The 15982-nt window shown below is 41.8% G+C and overlaps 1 protein-coding gene across 1 annotated transcript in view; it reads right to left on the bottom strand.

Moving 5' to 3' along the window:
- The window catches only part of pgap6 (post-glycosylphosphatidylinositol attachment to proteins 6), a 48567-nt gene extending 36322 nt beyond the window's left edge, over positions 1-12245 (bottom strand). The window contains exons 1-3 of the mRNA XM_084326844.1: positions 12098-12245; positions 5810-5993; positions 4714-4915 (exon numbers count right to left, since the gene is read on the bottom strand). Coding sequence (XP_084182970.1) covers positions 4714-4915; positions 5810-5993; positions 12098-12161 — 450 coding nt within the window. The 5' untranslated portion in view covers positions 12162-12245. The remainder of the gene's footprint in view (positions 1-4713; positions 4916-5809; positions 5994-12097) is intronic.
- Positions 12246-15982: the final 3737 nt, after the last annotated feature.

The following is a 15982-nucleotide window of genomic DNA, read 5'->3' as shown; positions in this document are numbered from 1 at the left end:
TTGTCTGTGTTCATGCAGGCTGTGTTCCACTGGAACAAGACCTTCTAATATACATTTGTCTCTCTGATAAGGCGAGGGATTTTGAATATCGAAGCGGCAGTTAAAATCGCTAGCCAAAAATAGCTTAGCATTGTAGATCAGGTCACTGGCGTCAGTGCATTCTCTGCAACATCCGTCATTTGTTGTTAAGAACTTGGCTTTAAAAAATTGGAACGTTAACAAAAGATGAAATCCAATGCAATTTCCCCATTATCCCCACATGCAGTATCAAGGACAACATTAGTTTCATTTTCAACATGGGCTGAAGGAAAAGGCACTGGGCCTCGTCAAAATGTCGAAAACCAGTGAGAGGTCTATTGAGCTCATTGGATTCACACGAATGTCAGCTTTTCAGCCATACCAAATTAGTGCAATTCCAAGACTGTTTTTACGGAGGGCAATGTGCAGAAATAGGGTAAATATATAATAAGAAAAAGAAAAGAAAAAGAAAATCACATTTCTGCACAACAATCATAAACCTGCATGGGACAAGAGTAATCCAGCATGGTTATAAAGGTGAGTGTTATGGTTCCATTGAGCCCACTTTTATAAAGATACCTTGAGGTGAAAGGTCAAGAGACCACTTTGAAAATTGTCTTATTTTGCTTAACTTTGGAGCAATTGTTAACCTCCTTTTTTCTTTAGCATTTTCTACATTTTAGTTTTGTATATTGTTTAAAGCAAAAAAAATCTCCTTTTTTTCAGGCCAAGTCATATTCTTATTTTAACCTCCACTGTATTTTTTTTAATAGCGTTAGCGTTTTAAGGGTGCCTACTTGTTTCGGTTTCGTCGATAATCCAATGTACAGTTACCCCCCCCCCCCCCACCCACCCACCCAACCACCTCCAATGTACAGTTCCCCCCCCCTCCACCCAACCTACCCAACCTCCTCCAATGTAGTTTCTTCATCAAATGTATATACTCTCTTTTTTAGACTCTTATTGTATCACAAACAATACTGTATTTGTAAATCTGGTATGTCATAAATGTATAGATGTAGCAGTATTGTCTATCTGTATGTCATGTGTGTCATATATGTTATGATGAATTGAAAATGGGGGACCCTGATGTAAACAAGATGAAAGTCTCTCTGGTCTGCATCCCCTTAACAATTGTGTGTATTGAGCCATACTGTACTATACCCATTCTGCAATCTGTTAATAAAGTTTTCAATCAATCAATCAATCAGACAAATGTATAGAAAAGCTTTTATTATAACCATATAACAAACAATTATATTATTGTTTATGAAAATGTTTTAGCCCTATGCTTGACTATTATTTTAGGCATGGCAACAAATAAAATAATAATAATAAAATGAATAAATAAAATATTAAATAAATAAATAGGCTACACGTCTCTCTTTTTGTGTTACAAATTGTGCTCACAGATATGAACATAGGCCTCTTTACTTACTTATGGTACTTTATGGTATTCAGAAAAAATAAATAACGCACATCCTCCGTTTGTTGGTGCTGAGCCAAACTGTAAAAATAGTAATACATAAGATAAAGCAGGGCTCGCAACTCATTCGTAGTTCCAAGGTGTTTATTTGACAAAAAGGTGGGGCTGATATTCAATTTAGTTCACTTCCTGTATAAAAAGATGTCAGTGTTGTGTGGTCTTCATGCTTGAAGAAGACCAGAAGGGTCGAAACGTCGCATCTGCCTTTTTTTGTCAAATAAACACCTTGGAACTACGTGTTGCGAGCCCCGCTTTACTTTATGGTATTCCACCATACCATGTGTGTTTTTATTTTATAATGCTCATGAGTCATAATTATTGCTGAAGTCTGAGTCATACAATATGCAAAAAAAGGGAGGTAGGGACCGCACTCTGAATATCGTTGTTTTTTATTTTCAAAGGACACAAAACGTTTTCAGCCATCCGGCCTTCATCAGTGTGTGAGGCCGGATGGCTGAAAACGTTTTGTGTCCTTTGAAAATAAAAAACAACGATATTCAGAGTGCGGTCCCTACCTCCCTTTTTTTGCATAATTAATATTGGACTACGCACCTGTCTGAGCGCAGTGGTTACCCTTTTCTACCATAATTGAGTCATACAATACTCACTGGCTTTCATAACCTAACAGACTAACTTGTCTTGCTCAAGACTTGTTTATGAGTTTTAATAAGAGAGCACTATCTCTAGACGGCAACAGAACAATTTTGATTGACAGTCGATTCTGCCAATTATGTCACACCGCTTGCACCCGCCTCTGCTGTTCTTACCACCAATCGGCAAGCGCTTATTCGTTTTTTACTTCCGGGAAGTCCGCCATTGATTTACATGAGAGAATCAATAACAAACATACCGGAGCTAATAACAGGAGTACCAAACGAGGCATGATGATTTTACTGCAACGAATGTTATAATAAAAGCTTTTCTATACATTTGTCTGATTGTGATTGAAAACTTTATTAACAGATTGCAGAATGGGTACAATTCAGTACGGGCTCTCTGAGCAAAGGAAGGAACTGAGCTATGAATGACCAACAACAATGCTATATGGTCGGGTAAATACGCTGATGTTATTGAACGTGTAACTATAACGTTAATGCCACAAAACGAATGCCTTTGTTAATCATAAGTAACTTTGATGCAGTAGCGTGTGTGTGTGTGGGGGCGGGGTTGTGCAGGTCGCTTGACTGAAACTTCTTTCTACTATTAGCGTAATCCTGTCTCTCGAGTCGCTGCGTGCGTCCTGCCATTATTGCTCGCCATGACTGCTTGGCGTGGCTGCGGTAGGAAAAAATTCCCTTTTTCATGATATTTGATGCCTGATTGGCTCAATTTAGTTTCAATCTGTATGCATCTACAAGTCATATTATACCAGGTAGCCAATTGACGGGCAATCCGTCAGACTCCGAATCAAATGGACGGAATTCCGTCTCAAGACGGAACGCTTTAATGCCTGAGAGTGTTTGATCTTTCACTCTTTACTGTATGAAGCACAATCTCAGGAGGGTCATACAGAACCAAACATTTCACTATGATGTACATGTACCTTATATGTAGGCTGTCTTAAATACTTCGAAGCTTCGTTCGATGGGCATGGGATTCGAATGGGAAAATAAAATTTGAATATATTAAAGAAATATATATATTCTATATATATATTTTTTTTTTACCTGCCAAATCAACTCTGCCTTGTTAACTACAACAAGCAATGCCGTTTGTTATTTAAGATGAGGTCAAACTCGGCACTGACATATTTGTGTTCATTGTGCTGCTTTTATAAAGCCTCAAATGACGGCTTACAATATTTCATGAAAGTGTTTCGTTTGTCTAAGATTTAAAAGGGTTTAAACTTTACAGCACCTACAATTCTCTATAGTATTTTTTATAGTGTCCCGACCCATATAATAAATAATAAAAAATTAAGTCGAATTCTGCCTTTGTCTCCATTAACTACATATAAATATTTATATAATTGTTTGCTTTATAGACAAAGGTTGCAACATAATTATGTAATGTAATGTTGTTGGCTGTGTAATGGAGAGCAGCCGCCCAGGCAGCGCAGCTCCTGACTCATTATTAATTTAATTAATTAATCCAATCCACTTTATTTATAGAGCACATTTAAAAACAACAAAGTTGACCAAAGTGCTGTACAAGTCCCACAACATAAAAAAATGTATTAATTAATAAAAACTATATACCGGTATATATATATATATTTTTTTTTTATCTCTAAGCTTCAAATTAAAATCGAATCTCGCCCCCGAAGCTTCGAATGCCAAAAAGAAATTCGAAGGTCAGCCCTACTTATATGTGACAAATAAAACAGGACTTGAAACGTTTGCTGTAAACTTAGGGCTGGGCGATATGGCCAAAAATGATATCACGATAACGATATGATAATGTTATCATATCACTCGATTGTTGTAAGTATTATTGTACTATTGTACTATAAGTACTATTGTTATAAGTATTACATTTATTTTTTTAAACAACAGATGTATGTTTATTTTGCAGCAATTCTTTGTCATTGCCGCCATCTTTAGTGTTACAGCCCCTCACACTCCAGTTCTCAGGCTGCAGCTGGTTTGAAAGCTAAAGTAAACCGGCTTCTCTGCTGGCTGTGGCTCCAGGGGAGTTGAACAGTTCTGGCTCTGCTAGTTTCTTTTCTATCTTTTGGCGCTTTTTTGGTGGACAAACCACCGCACACGTGCACCGTGACTCGCGACTGGAGCCTAGCTCTGCTAGCACACATAACCTACTGTGTACAGACAGTTTCAAACTGTATTTTAAATTAGAAAGCAAACTAAATAAATGGACAAGAGAAAAATAAATCTCAATTTGGTCAGTATTGTCATTTGGACAAGCAAAGCCATTACTTTACGTTGCAGGCAAGAAAGACAAGTCTGTCCACTGTCTCTGGTTTTAAAACTGCCCTGTTGCAGGTCACAAAAAAAAAAAAAAAATGATTTTTATTTATTATCAATCGATATGGATTATTAAAATATATCGCGATAATTATCATTCTCGTTTTATCGCCCAGCCCTAAACTAGCATAACCTAGTTCTTTGTAGTCTCTAGTTTCATGTGATACCGCTAACTTTGAGCTAGCTTAAAAAAACAAGTCCGCTGATGCCCATGAAAGACTGTCTTGTCAGACGTCGCCACATTAGAGACTGGGCTAACAAAAAGATTCACTGCTCTGTACTCGCCTTGTGTTCTATGCGCCCATCATCTCGTGGCAGATGGGCGACCAGGTACCAGTGTCCGGGGGCGGGGTCCGACACGTTAAAGGTTGTGGAGCTGTGTGATGTCACGGGTAAGGTTAACGAGAGGGCGGGGTTCCACAGTGTTGAGTTGGGGAACACTGAACCTGCCAGGTTTACAACCGGGGGGGCACCCCACCTGACATGGCTGGGAAAGAGAGAGAGACACACACAGGAAGATAACTGGAGTGGTGAGGGAGGAGAGAGGAAGAAGATTTGTGGGAATTCTGTGATTGTGAAGTAGTTAAAAACAGCCACAAATCGAATTTGATTGAGAGGCATCAAAGGACATGAAGGAGAACAATAAAAATAGTAGAAATAGTAAAATAATAGAAATAGTGGAGGAATAACAGATAGAGGAAATAAATTTAGATGAAAGATGATGTATGGGGGAGCTCCAGTAGCTCACCACGTACCGCGAGTGCTATTTCAGCGCCGTGGACAACCGTGCTCGTCACGGATCTGGGGCTGAGCGAGTTCGAATCCCGGACTGCAGCCGTGCCTTTCCCAGAGTGTCTTCCCCCCCATCTGAACCCTTTCAGCCTGCTTCTGTCCGTCGAACTTGACCAAGTATAAATGCGATAAACGTATAAAAGAGCCAGGGAAATGGCCAAAGTTTAAAAAAAAAGAAAGATGATGTATGGAGTAGAGACAGACCCCAGGTAAATGGTCAAATGGACTGCATTTACAGTATATAGTGCTTTTATTCAAAGCACTTTACAACTTGTGCCTCACATTCACCCATTCACCCACAGAGGGTTTAAGCGGTGGCTCGGCAGATGCAACCACGCAAGGTGCCAACCTGCTCACCAGGAGCGGTATAGGACACTTCGACATGATGCTGGGAGGAGGCAGAATCAAACCAGAGGACCTTCCGATTACCAGACGACTGTTCTACCTCCTGAGCCACTGTCACCCCAAAGAAAGACCCCCAGGTAACTCAGTAAGAGGGGGAAGAAGGAGGACTATGAGGAGTGACGGAATGAATGACAGAGGGATGAATAAGGGTGCAGTCATGATGACGTGGGGTGCAGTAGCTTACATGGAGACATTGTGCTGCCCGCAGTGGAAACCACTGCTCCTGGTCACGGAGAACAGCCAGCGAGCCATCGCAGCGTCCTCCGGAATCCGGAACCTCTGCATCCTCACATTGCCGTACCAACCGTATTTCGACAGCTTCTGAGCAGGCTTGGATGACAGTTCTGATACGAATGTCACCTGTCCATCTGAAACAAACAAACACACACACACACGCACTCAGCAGCTCTCTTTGAATCAGCCATCATGACCGAACAAGCCTCAAGTGTGAGGCAGGCAGCACAGCGGAGCAGTGGTTAGGAGCACTGTTGCCTCACAGCAAGAAGGTCCTACATACTGCAGTCATTGCTCTTGACTGGAGCGTAACAGTAAGAAGCATTTTGTATGAAAGTATTCTGTACTTCTGTATGACAACTATTAAAGAACTTGAACTTGAACTTGAACTTGACATTAGAACTAAAATTGGTCCCTGGGACCTAAATAGTGGGATGGATAAATGCACACAGAACAAATACCTGGTATATGTCAAAATGTATTTTAATTCTATGGAAAGCCAACCTCTCCAGGTGTGCTACTAGTATAAGTATTTTAGATTATCTTGGGGCGAGTTCGTTTGCAGGTCCAAGATCAGACAATCTTGACAGTTACACAGAAATCAAATCCAATCAAAGTAAAAAAAAAAAAAAAAAAAAAAAAAAAAAAGCAGACAAACTTAAGCAGACAAACTCAGTAAAGTGTATGATATCTCTCTATCCTGGTGGAATGTTCCTTGTTTCACTATGTATAGAGAACCAGGGTAGAGAAACATGATACACTTTACTGAGCTTCCTGGGGAGTGTTTTACACACAACCTGGCCCATTGTTTACAGGCGCAATGGGACTCACACTCATTTGGTATTCATTTGCGCAGGTAGGGGTCCTTCGGTTATTATATCCTGGTTCCCGTATGTGGGCAATAGTATCCAACTGCAGAGCCGCAGAGCGGCGCTCTCAGGTCCGGCTCTCAGGACCGGCGCTCTGAGGACCGCTCAGCAGCGCCACCCACCCAATGGCTGAATTGGAGTATTGCACTGTGCGGGCGCGCCGCGCTGTAAGCTGTATGAGTAAATTACTGTCCGCCTTGTTTCCGTTCTGGTTAAGCTTGGCGACTCTTTCGAAGTCGCTCTCTTTCGAAGTTGGTTATGCTTAGAGTTTGGAATCAGGGCTGGTGGTCTATCGCCCTGCTCTAAAGATAAACTCTAAGCATAACCAATCAATGAATTTGCGCGATATTTATTTTGTCTCGTGACGGTCTCGTGACCCAATTCAGCCATTGGGTGGGTGGCGCTGCTGAGCGGTCCTCAGAACGCCGGTCCTGAGAGCGCCGGACCTGAGAGCGCCGCCTTGCGGCTCTGCAGTTGGATGCTTCTCTATGCGGGGCCCATTCTTTATCATTAGTTTGTCAACGTTGCAGGCAGTTTTGATTGATTGATTGAACATTTTATTAACAGATTGCAGAATGGGTACAATACAGTACAGCTCAATACACACAATTGTTAAGGGGATGCAGACCAGAGAAAGACTTTAGTCTTGTTTACATCAGGGTCCCCCATTTTCAATTCATCATAACATACCATACAGATAGACACTAATGGTGCTACATCTATACTTGTAAAGAACCAAATTCCTCTGTTTATAACGTTAGACTTGATTTTTCGTGGAATTGTTTTTGCCGTCTTTTATTTTGAAATGCTGTCTTTTATTTTTGAAGATACTGGTGGTCCCGCTCGCACTGTGTCTACCTTGCGTAACAACGACTTCCGGTTAACGTTACAGTTCAGAGAAATGCTTGACGGGACGGGAGAGAGTACTAATGTAAATAAAGGATATCTCTCATTAATATAACAGTTCGTGAAGGAAACCCCCCTTCTTACCTTGTTTAGCACCTAGCTGGAAGGCGAAGAGGTACGTGTTTATTTATGGATTGTGTTATTTGTTTATATTGGCAATCTTCATATTTTGTGTATTGAGCTGAACTAGCTAAGATGCTAACCAGTGATACACCTTTCACTGGAAACGTGGTTTGGACAAACGAATGACTGTATGTCTGTTTCCACTTTCAGCTCGTACGGTGTCAAATAGTGAAACGGTCAATAAATGGTTGGCATACCGCACCATAGCCATCAGTCTCACGGAGTTCATTTTGTCTGAAGTAAAGTCCAGCTTGGGAAATGCTACAATACTGTCTATCTGTCTATCCGTAAAGTCTTTATGGTCGCTCAGGCGTAAAACACACAGCTCTTCCATTACCCCAATTTATAGATTGCCCAAGATCTTTATCTCGTTATAATATGTTTCTTGTTATAACAAGATATGTATCTCGTTATATATATCTCATGTGTAAGAGAAACCATACATGGCAGAAACTATACAACAGATTAGAGCAGTCTTCAGTAGGAACTGGTGGAGCTCTATTGACGAGCTTTGTATGTATAAACAAAGCTCGTCAATAGTTAGAAATGGTCACCGTGGAAACGCATGCTAAATTAGGCTGAAAGGGGCAGACGACAGACGTACATTAGAACTAAAATTGGTCCCTGGTGGGAACTAAATAGTGGGATGGATAAATGCAGAACAATACCTCGTATAATTGATAACGTTAGATAACGGATTACATTATGTTTATCTGGCTAATGTGTTCGCTAGATGAAAGATACAGGGGAGGGCTATATGTTTGTTATGAAACCTCTGTCACTTGTCAGGCCCAGAGAGCAGCATATGTCTATGGGGACGAGCCCAGTGTTCAATATCAGGTGTACACCATGGATACCTGGATGGTGGCTAACTAGCTACCGTTAGCTCACGTTGATACCTGGATGGTGGCTAACTAGCTACCGTTAGCTCACGTTGATACCTGGATGGTGGCTAACTAGCTACCGTTAGCTCACGTTGATACCTGGATGGTGGCTAACTAGCTACCGTTAGCTCACGTTGATACCTGGATGGTGGCTAACTAGCTACCGTTAGCTCACGTTGATACCTGGATGGTGCCGGCAGTGGCTACCGTTCTGTGATTTGTTTACTTCGAGGTTGAAGAAAGTGCACTTTCAGGTTGAAAGAACGGCCCTAATCTCAACGTGTTTCAATATAAGCAAGCGTTATGTATGGTGATAACGAGTATATTGTTAGCTCCCCCCCCCCCCCCCCTGATGAAAATGAAAGTCATACGTCATATACCGTATACCGGGGTATTATGTCAGCAAGTATGACGGTATGAAAAAGATTATACCGCCCAAGCCTAGCTACTAGCTAGTCATCTAGCAAGCATGCTAATGGCTGTTCATCCGCAGACTTCATTCCTCTCGCTACCGACTACTTAGTACTTACCGTCTCCAAATGTCCCGACTGTCAGAGCGATACAAAGCAGACTATGTAGAAAATAAAACTCCGTCCACACGGTGAACACAGGTGGACAACCGTGTATAACTGCGTACTCACGGGCAGAGCTGGAACCCAGCAACCGATACATTTAGTACAATGTAATACAATGCCAAAGCAGTAGGCGGCGATGTTGTTCAGACATGAAGGCCATTTCAACCAATCAGAAAAGACTGAACGCTCACTAAACTTCCTGTTGGGTCGCGATCTGCCATTAATTAACTGAAGAAGAAGAAGTAACGTTACCGATATGAAATGGATGTAAACGTTATTTAACAGATTGCAGAATGGGTACAATACAATACGGCTTAATACAAACAATTGTTAAGGGGATGCAGTCTGGACTGGGTTCCTTATAAGTTATAACAATAACTTGACAACACATGAGTTTAGTTTAGCTGCAGCTACATGTTTACTCTGAGCGTCAACAGACATCAGTCGATCACAACACTCTTCAACACAGACGATACGTTTTGAACAAAAGTTTGTTACAATAATTTTCATATAACGCTACTTGGGACAGCTCTGCTGTAAACACTGGTGTAGTTGGCTCTGCTCTAATCTCTCTACCCCGCGGTCTGCCGTGAACATGGGGAATAATTGCGACAGCTCTGCTGTAAACACTGGGAATAACCTCGGTTGCTATGCCCACACGCAACTGCAAAACCGCACAACTCCACCCTGGCCACCGGTTTCAAAAGACCGCGGTTGCAGTGTAGCAAATCCCCGGTTGTGTGTGGCCGAACAGTGCAACTGCGCACATACAATCACGGTTACATTAAACCCAGCGTTCGTGTGGACGGGGCCTCAGCAAGACCGACGGCTTCTCAGTTACAGTGGGTGACAATATTGTCACAACAAGGAAAGAAGAAATTACCTACCTGGGCTCCATCCTAGAGGCAAATCTTTCCTGTGACAAAATGGCATCCAATGTAATAAAGAAAAGTCAACCAACGAACTCGATTCTTGTACCGGATCTCCTCACTGGTAAACAAGAATACCCTGAAGACTCTGGCAGGAGCACTCATTCAAGGGTACTATGACTATGCTTGCACCTCATGGTACCAAAGCACCTCAAAGGCGCTAAAAACAAAATTACAAACATCTCAAAACAAACTGGTCAGACTACTGCTTGACCTTACTCCTAGAACCCACCTCACCCCTGCCCACTTTGACAACCTAGGATGGCTTAGAGTAGACGACAGAGTACAGCAACTTGCAATGGGCCTGGTCTACAAGATACACTACACAACCAAGGTACCCATGTACATGTCAAAATACTTCCCAAAGGTCAGTGAATACCACGATCACAACACCAGAGGGAGCTCCACAAATCATGTTAAACCCAGATTCGGCTCAAACAAGGGACTAAACACGTTTCGCAATTATGCCACATCAATGTGGAACGCCCTACCCAAAGCTGTAAAGGAATGTGAATCACTACCCACTTTCAAAACCACTCTCAAGGAACACCTACGGGAGGCGTGTGGCTTTATGACAGGTCATGAGTGCAAGAATGTGACAATTTGACCATGTGACCGCGGCAACGCGGGAGAGCGGCAGTGCGGAAATAGGCTGTCTCTAAGACAAACTCTAACCTTAACCAGCTCCTTAACAGCGCCTAAACTTAACCGTTCTAACCTTAACCAACTCCGAAACAATGCCTAACCTTAACCTTAACCATGCCTAACCTTAACCGGCGAAAGAATACACGTTAAAAAAAAAATCACGTTAAAAAAAGAAAAATCATGGGATTCGAACTCGTCAACAACGAACCGCAGGACCGCGGACCGCTGCTATGCCAGGTGAGCTGAAGCGCCGAATGAAAATCATGGCGGATTCCTGCGGCGGTTACCTAATTCCGCTCGCGCTCTGCCGCTCCGCCGCTCTGCTCTGCGGTTGCCGCGCCTGCCGCGGGGCATGGCGCAGCCAATCAGGGAAAACGCGGAAGCAAAAGCAGCACTACTGACCTGTCATTAAGGAATAGGCCTACGGGAGACTGCAATTCGAAACTGGCCCCTGTAAATGTCCGAACCCAGTTGTACAGTAAATGACCAAGTATGGCTTTGTCAGTATTCCAATGTACAGTACCCCCCCCACCTACCCAACCTCCTCCAATGTACAGTTTCTACGTCAAATGTATACACTCTTTTCTGGACACTTTTTGTATCACAAACAGTACTGTATTTGCAAATCTGGTATGTCATAAATGTATAGATGTAGCAGTACTGTCTATCTGTATGTCATGTGTGTCATATATGTTATGATGAATTGAAAATGGGGGACCCTGATGTAAACAAGACGAAAGTCTTTCTCTGATTGATTGATTGAAAAGTTTATTAACAGATTGCAGAATGGGTACAGTACAGTACAGCTCAATACATACAATTGTTAAGGGGATGCAGACCAGAGAAAGACTTTAGTCTCGTTTACATCAGGGTCCCCCATTTTCAATTCATCATAACATATATGACACACATGACATACAGATAGACAGTACTGCTATTTTAATTAATCTGGTCTGCAACCCCTTAACAATTGTGTGTATTGAGCTGTACTGTACCCATTCTGCAATCTGTTAATAAACAGTTCGCTAGATGAAAGAAAGATACAGGGGGGGGGCTATATGTTTGTTATGAAACCTCTGTCACTTGTCAGGCCCAGAGAGCAGCATGTCTATGGGGACGAGCCCAGTGTTCAATATCACGTGTACCGTGTCTACATTGAGTTTCGGAGAGGCAGCCCTCGGCGCTCAGCTCAACTAGTAGTAGGATGTTTTAAATCAATGTAATGTTAGCTACTAGCTAGTCATCTAGCAAGCATGCTAATGTCTCTTCATCCGCAGACTTCATTCCTCTCGCTACCGACTACTTACCGTCTCCAAATGTCCCGACTGTCAGAGCGATAAAAAGCAGACTATGTAGAAAATAAACGTCCATATTTCCCTTTTATCTTCGGATAATTAACGCACACATCCTCATTTGACAAGCTGTAGTCCAGGCACTGGCAAGCCTCAGGGGCAATTCTTTGACCTGCACAGCGCTTCCTGGTTACTAAGTAAATACATGACGTCGGTGGCGTGTGTGCGCGCGTGCGTGCGTGTGTGTGTTTGAGCCGCTTGCAACATCGCCAGAGGGCGCAATTGCCTCTCGTCACTTTGGTTGATGCTGCTATCCTACCATGACGCAACAACACAAGTATTTACTTCGGCATAATGTTGCATGAGTTTATTGAGCTATCCATGGAATTAATGAAATCATGAAATATGAATGAGATGGGAAACTACCTACCTCATAGTCTACCCATCTAACTCTGTATGATCATAACATGTACAAGTGCTGTATATACTGTATACATTTACAGCATATATATATATATATATATATATATATATATATATATATATATATATATATATATATATATATATATATATATATATATATATATATATATATATATATATATATATATATACACACACATGGATGTCTGAATATACCTGCATACAATCCTTCTATGGGATTTGTGGGGCGGCGTGGCTCAGGGGTAGAGCGGGTCGTCCAATGATCGAAGGGTTGGTGGTTCGAATCCCGCTCAAGCCCATGTCCATCCCACTGCCGTTGTGTCCTTGGGCAAGACACTTAACCTACTTGACTCGTATGCATGTGAATGAATGTTGGTGGTGGTCAGAGGGGCCGTAGGCGATGATTATTCGCCACGCTTCCGTGAGTCTGCCTCAGGGCAGCTCTGGCTGCAATTGTAGCTTACCACCACCGGTACGACTGTGTATGAACACATAATGGACTCTGTAAGCGCTCTGGAGTCACTGGGGTGTCACAAAGAGCGCTATATAAATCCAATCCATTATTATTATTATATATACCGGTACCTACTTATACACCTGCATATAACTCTATGATAGCATGTACAATAGTGCTGTATACCATGTATATATATATATTTATTCTTACCATATATATATCCACATCTCTTTGTACATATCTGCATATAATCCTTTTTACATATCTGTAGATAGATACCATATCTATATCTGTACATATCCCTTACTAGTTACACTGCCGGCCAGTATGACTACTACCAGTGTCTTTATACCTGTATCACTGTACATATTAATACTACAACTCTGTACATACATCTGATTAGCACTATACTCAGTAGTACTAATTCATATATTTTATACCCAGTTTAATCACCTGTACATTGTATGTTTTCCTATTGCACTTTACTGTTACATTTGCACTCTGGTTGGATGCCAAATGTCTTTTTACCCACTCCACCACAGAAGCTACGGTTGCCATTTTCTTTTGAAAGTGGTTGGTTACCAATGGTTATAAGTAGCCATGTTGGAAGAGTCAACAGTCCATGTAAGGCCTCTATTGTTTAGAAACGTGCAATACCAATACAATTAAGTTTATCATTAATGTATTCACTCAATTACCCACTCACTCTGATATTTCTCTTGTTTATTACCAAAAATGTAAATGTGAAATATTTGAATTACCTACTCATTATTGCACCATGATGTAGGCTAATAATGCATCACAATGGCATCACAAACGCCCTCAACTATAATTGTGACCTAAGCACAACATTACGTGTAATGCCCTTTCCAGAAGGCAGTACATATTGTGAGCATGTAATAACTATAATGATTATGCATAATATGTATCATATTATGACACATCCATGATGACATTTCCCATGGAAGATACAACACAGTTACTTACAATAGTGCACTAAATCTAAACAAAACAGTCCAGACTGACACTATAACTCTCTAGAGCATCACCAACTTATAACACTGACACTTCCTGCATTAAATATTGTCCTTGTTCCACCTAGACGCATGTCATGTCCAACCAGATCATCACTAATTCTCACTGCGTCTTTGGCGGTTTAATAACACTCACTCCTCCTAACCAACCATCGTAGATTAAAGTCGCTCACAGAGGGTCACAGGAAAGTCACGTCGTCCTCCGACTCCACCCAGTGCCACTGAGCGTCGTAGCCCAACAGAACCTCATCTCTACTGGGCCTGCTCCGTTCCGCCTCTGCCACACTGCTCTGGGACGCTCTGGGACTCTCTCTCGGTAGACTGCAGTGTGTTGGAGACGTATCTTCCTCAATCTTGGGAGAAGGAGCAGAGCGACCGCTCCCTGTCAGTCCCCTCCTTACGGTCCTGTTGGATCTCAACAAGGCTCTCCTGAGAGGGTCAGATATCTGGATTCTATCCTCAGCGTCGGACTTGAAGTCCTGTGTGGGAGCCACGGCAGAAACCCACGGCTGCAGCTCCAGTTGACTGGCAGTGGCAGCGTTTGGGCTTGACCGAGCCTGACCGTGCCTTTCCCCTACAGTGCAACTGAGTCCAGACTTAGAGCCTGAATGACTAGGAGGCCCCTCCTCAGTAGATCCACTGTTCCACTGGTCAGAATAGTTTGTATGGCGTAAGACGTCGTCATCATTATTCAGCGTTGGACCTGAAGGTTCCTCATTTTCACTGGATTCCTGCAGGCTATTTGAACTGGGGCTCTCCCTGCAGGGAGATAGGCAATATATTTATTCACACATACTGTAAAGAATAAGAAATAAACATGTCCCCTCCCCATATACAACTATGCATATGATTACTGCACTAGCCCCCCACCACCCCAGAGAAATTATTTAGTAAATACAAAAATTATTCAATTTTCAATTTTCAGAGCACAATACACTTGTGTGAGTTTAGCGGGCGGGTGGGTGGGTGGGTAGGTAGGTAGATATAGATAGATAGATAGCATTAGATTTATAAATGTATTAATTAACTTAGGGAAATTAGTGCTAATTCTTTATTCTGTTTTCTATGTAAGTAAGTAAGTAAGTATTTATAAAGCACCTTTCATACATGTCATGTAGCTCAAAGTGCTGTACACAAACATAGGCATATATAACGATAAAAGCAATAAAGTCACAGTGATCAGTTAAGATCAATGTTTAAAAAATAATAATAATAATAATAATAACAACAACAACAACAACAACAACAACAACAACAATAATAATAATAATAATAATAATAATAATAATAATAATAATAATAATAATAATAATAATAATAATAATAATAATAATAATAATAATAATAATAACGTAAAAATGAAAATAATTGTAGCATAAATTATGTAGCATAATTTATTGTCAGAAGCATAAACTGCTCAAATAGTTGCACTATGGTTAGTACCTGCAGGGGGACATGGAGGACCCAGGGCCCCCATCCAGAGCCACCAGGCTGGTCAGGCTGCCGGTCACACTGCTGCCACGGCTGGCCAGGGTACCTCGCTCCTCCAGTAGCCAGCGCATCCCCTCGATGCCCTCATGCACGGCCACCAGCTGGCGAAGGATGCTCACATCTGCAGAACGCAGACGGCTCTGCAAAGAGGGGCCGGGTCAGGCATAAGTGAGAATAAAGGGAATATAAGAGTGTGTGTGATAAGAGAGAAAGCATTAACAGAATGGATCTATAGTGAGTGAGAGAGAGAGAGAGAGAGAGAGAGAGAGAGAGAGAGAGAGAGAGAGAGAGAGAGAGAGAGAGAGAGAGAGAGAGAGAGAGAGACAGAGAGTGTGTTGGGGTGGTATGAGGTACAAATATACTAAATCTACACACATAGAAATGGTGGATAAGAGGTAGGAGGAAAATGAGAACGGAGTGAGGCTATACTATTTACAATGGGTAAAATGAATGGAGGTAAATGAGTTAAAG

This window comes from Notolepis coatsorum (genome assembly GCF_963971535.1).
Source record: "Notolepis coatsorum genome assembly, chromosome: 13".
NCBI lineage: Eukaryota > Metazoa > Chordata > Actinopteri > Aulopiformes > Paralepididae > Notolepis > Notolepis coatsorum.
The sequence above is the reverse complement of the archived record's forward strand: the minus strand, read 5'-3'. Positions and strand labels throughout refer to the sequence as shown.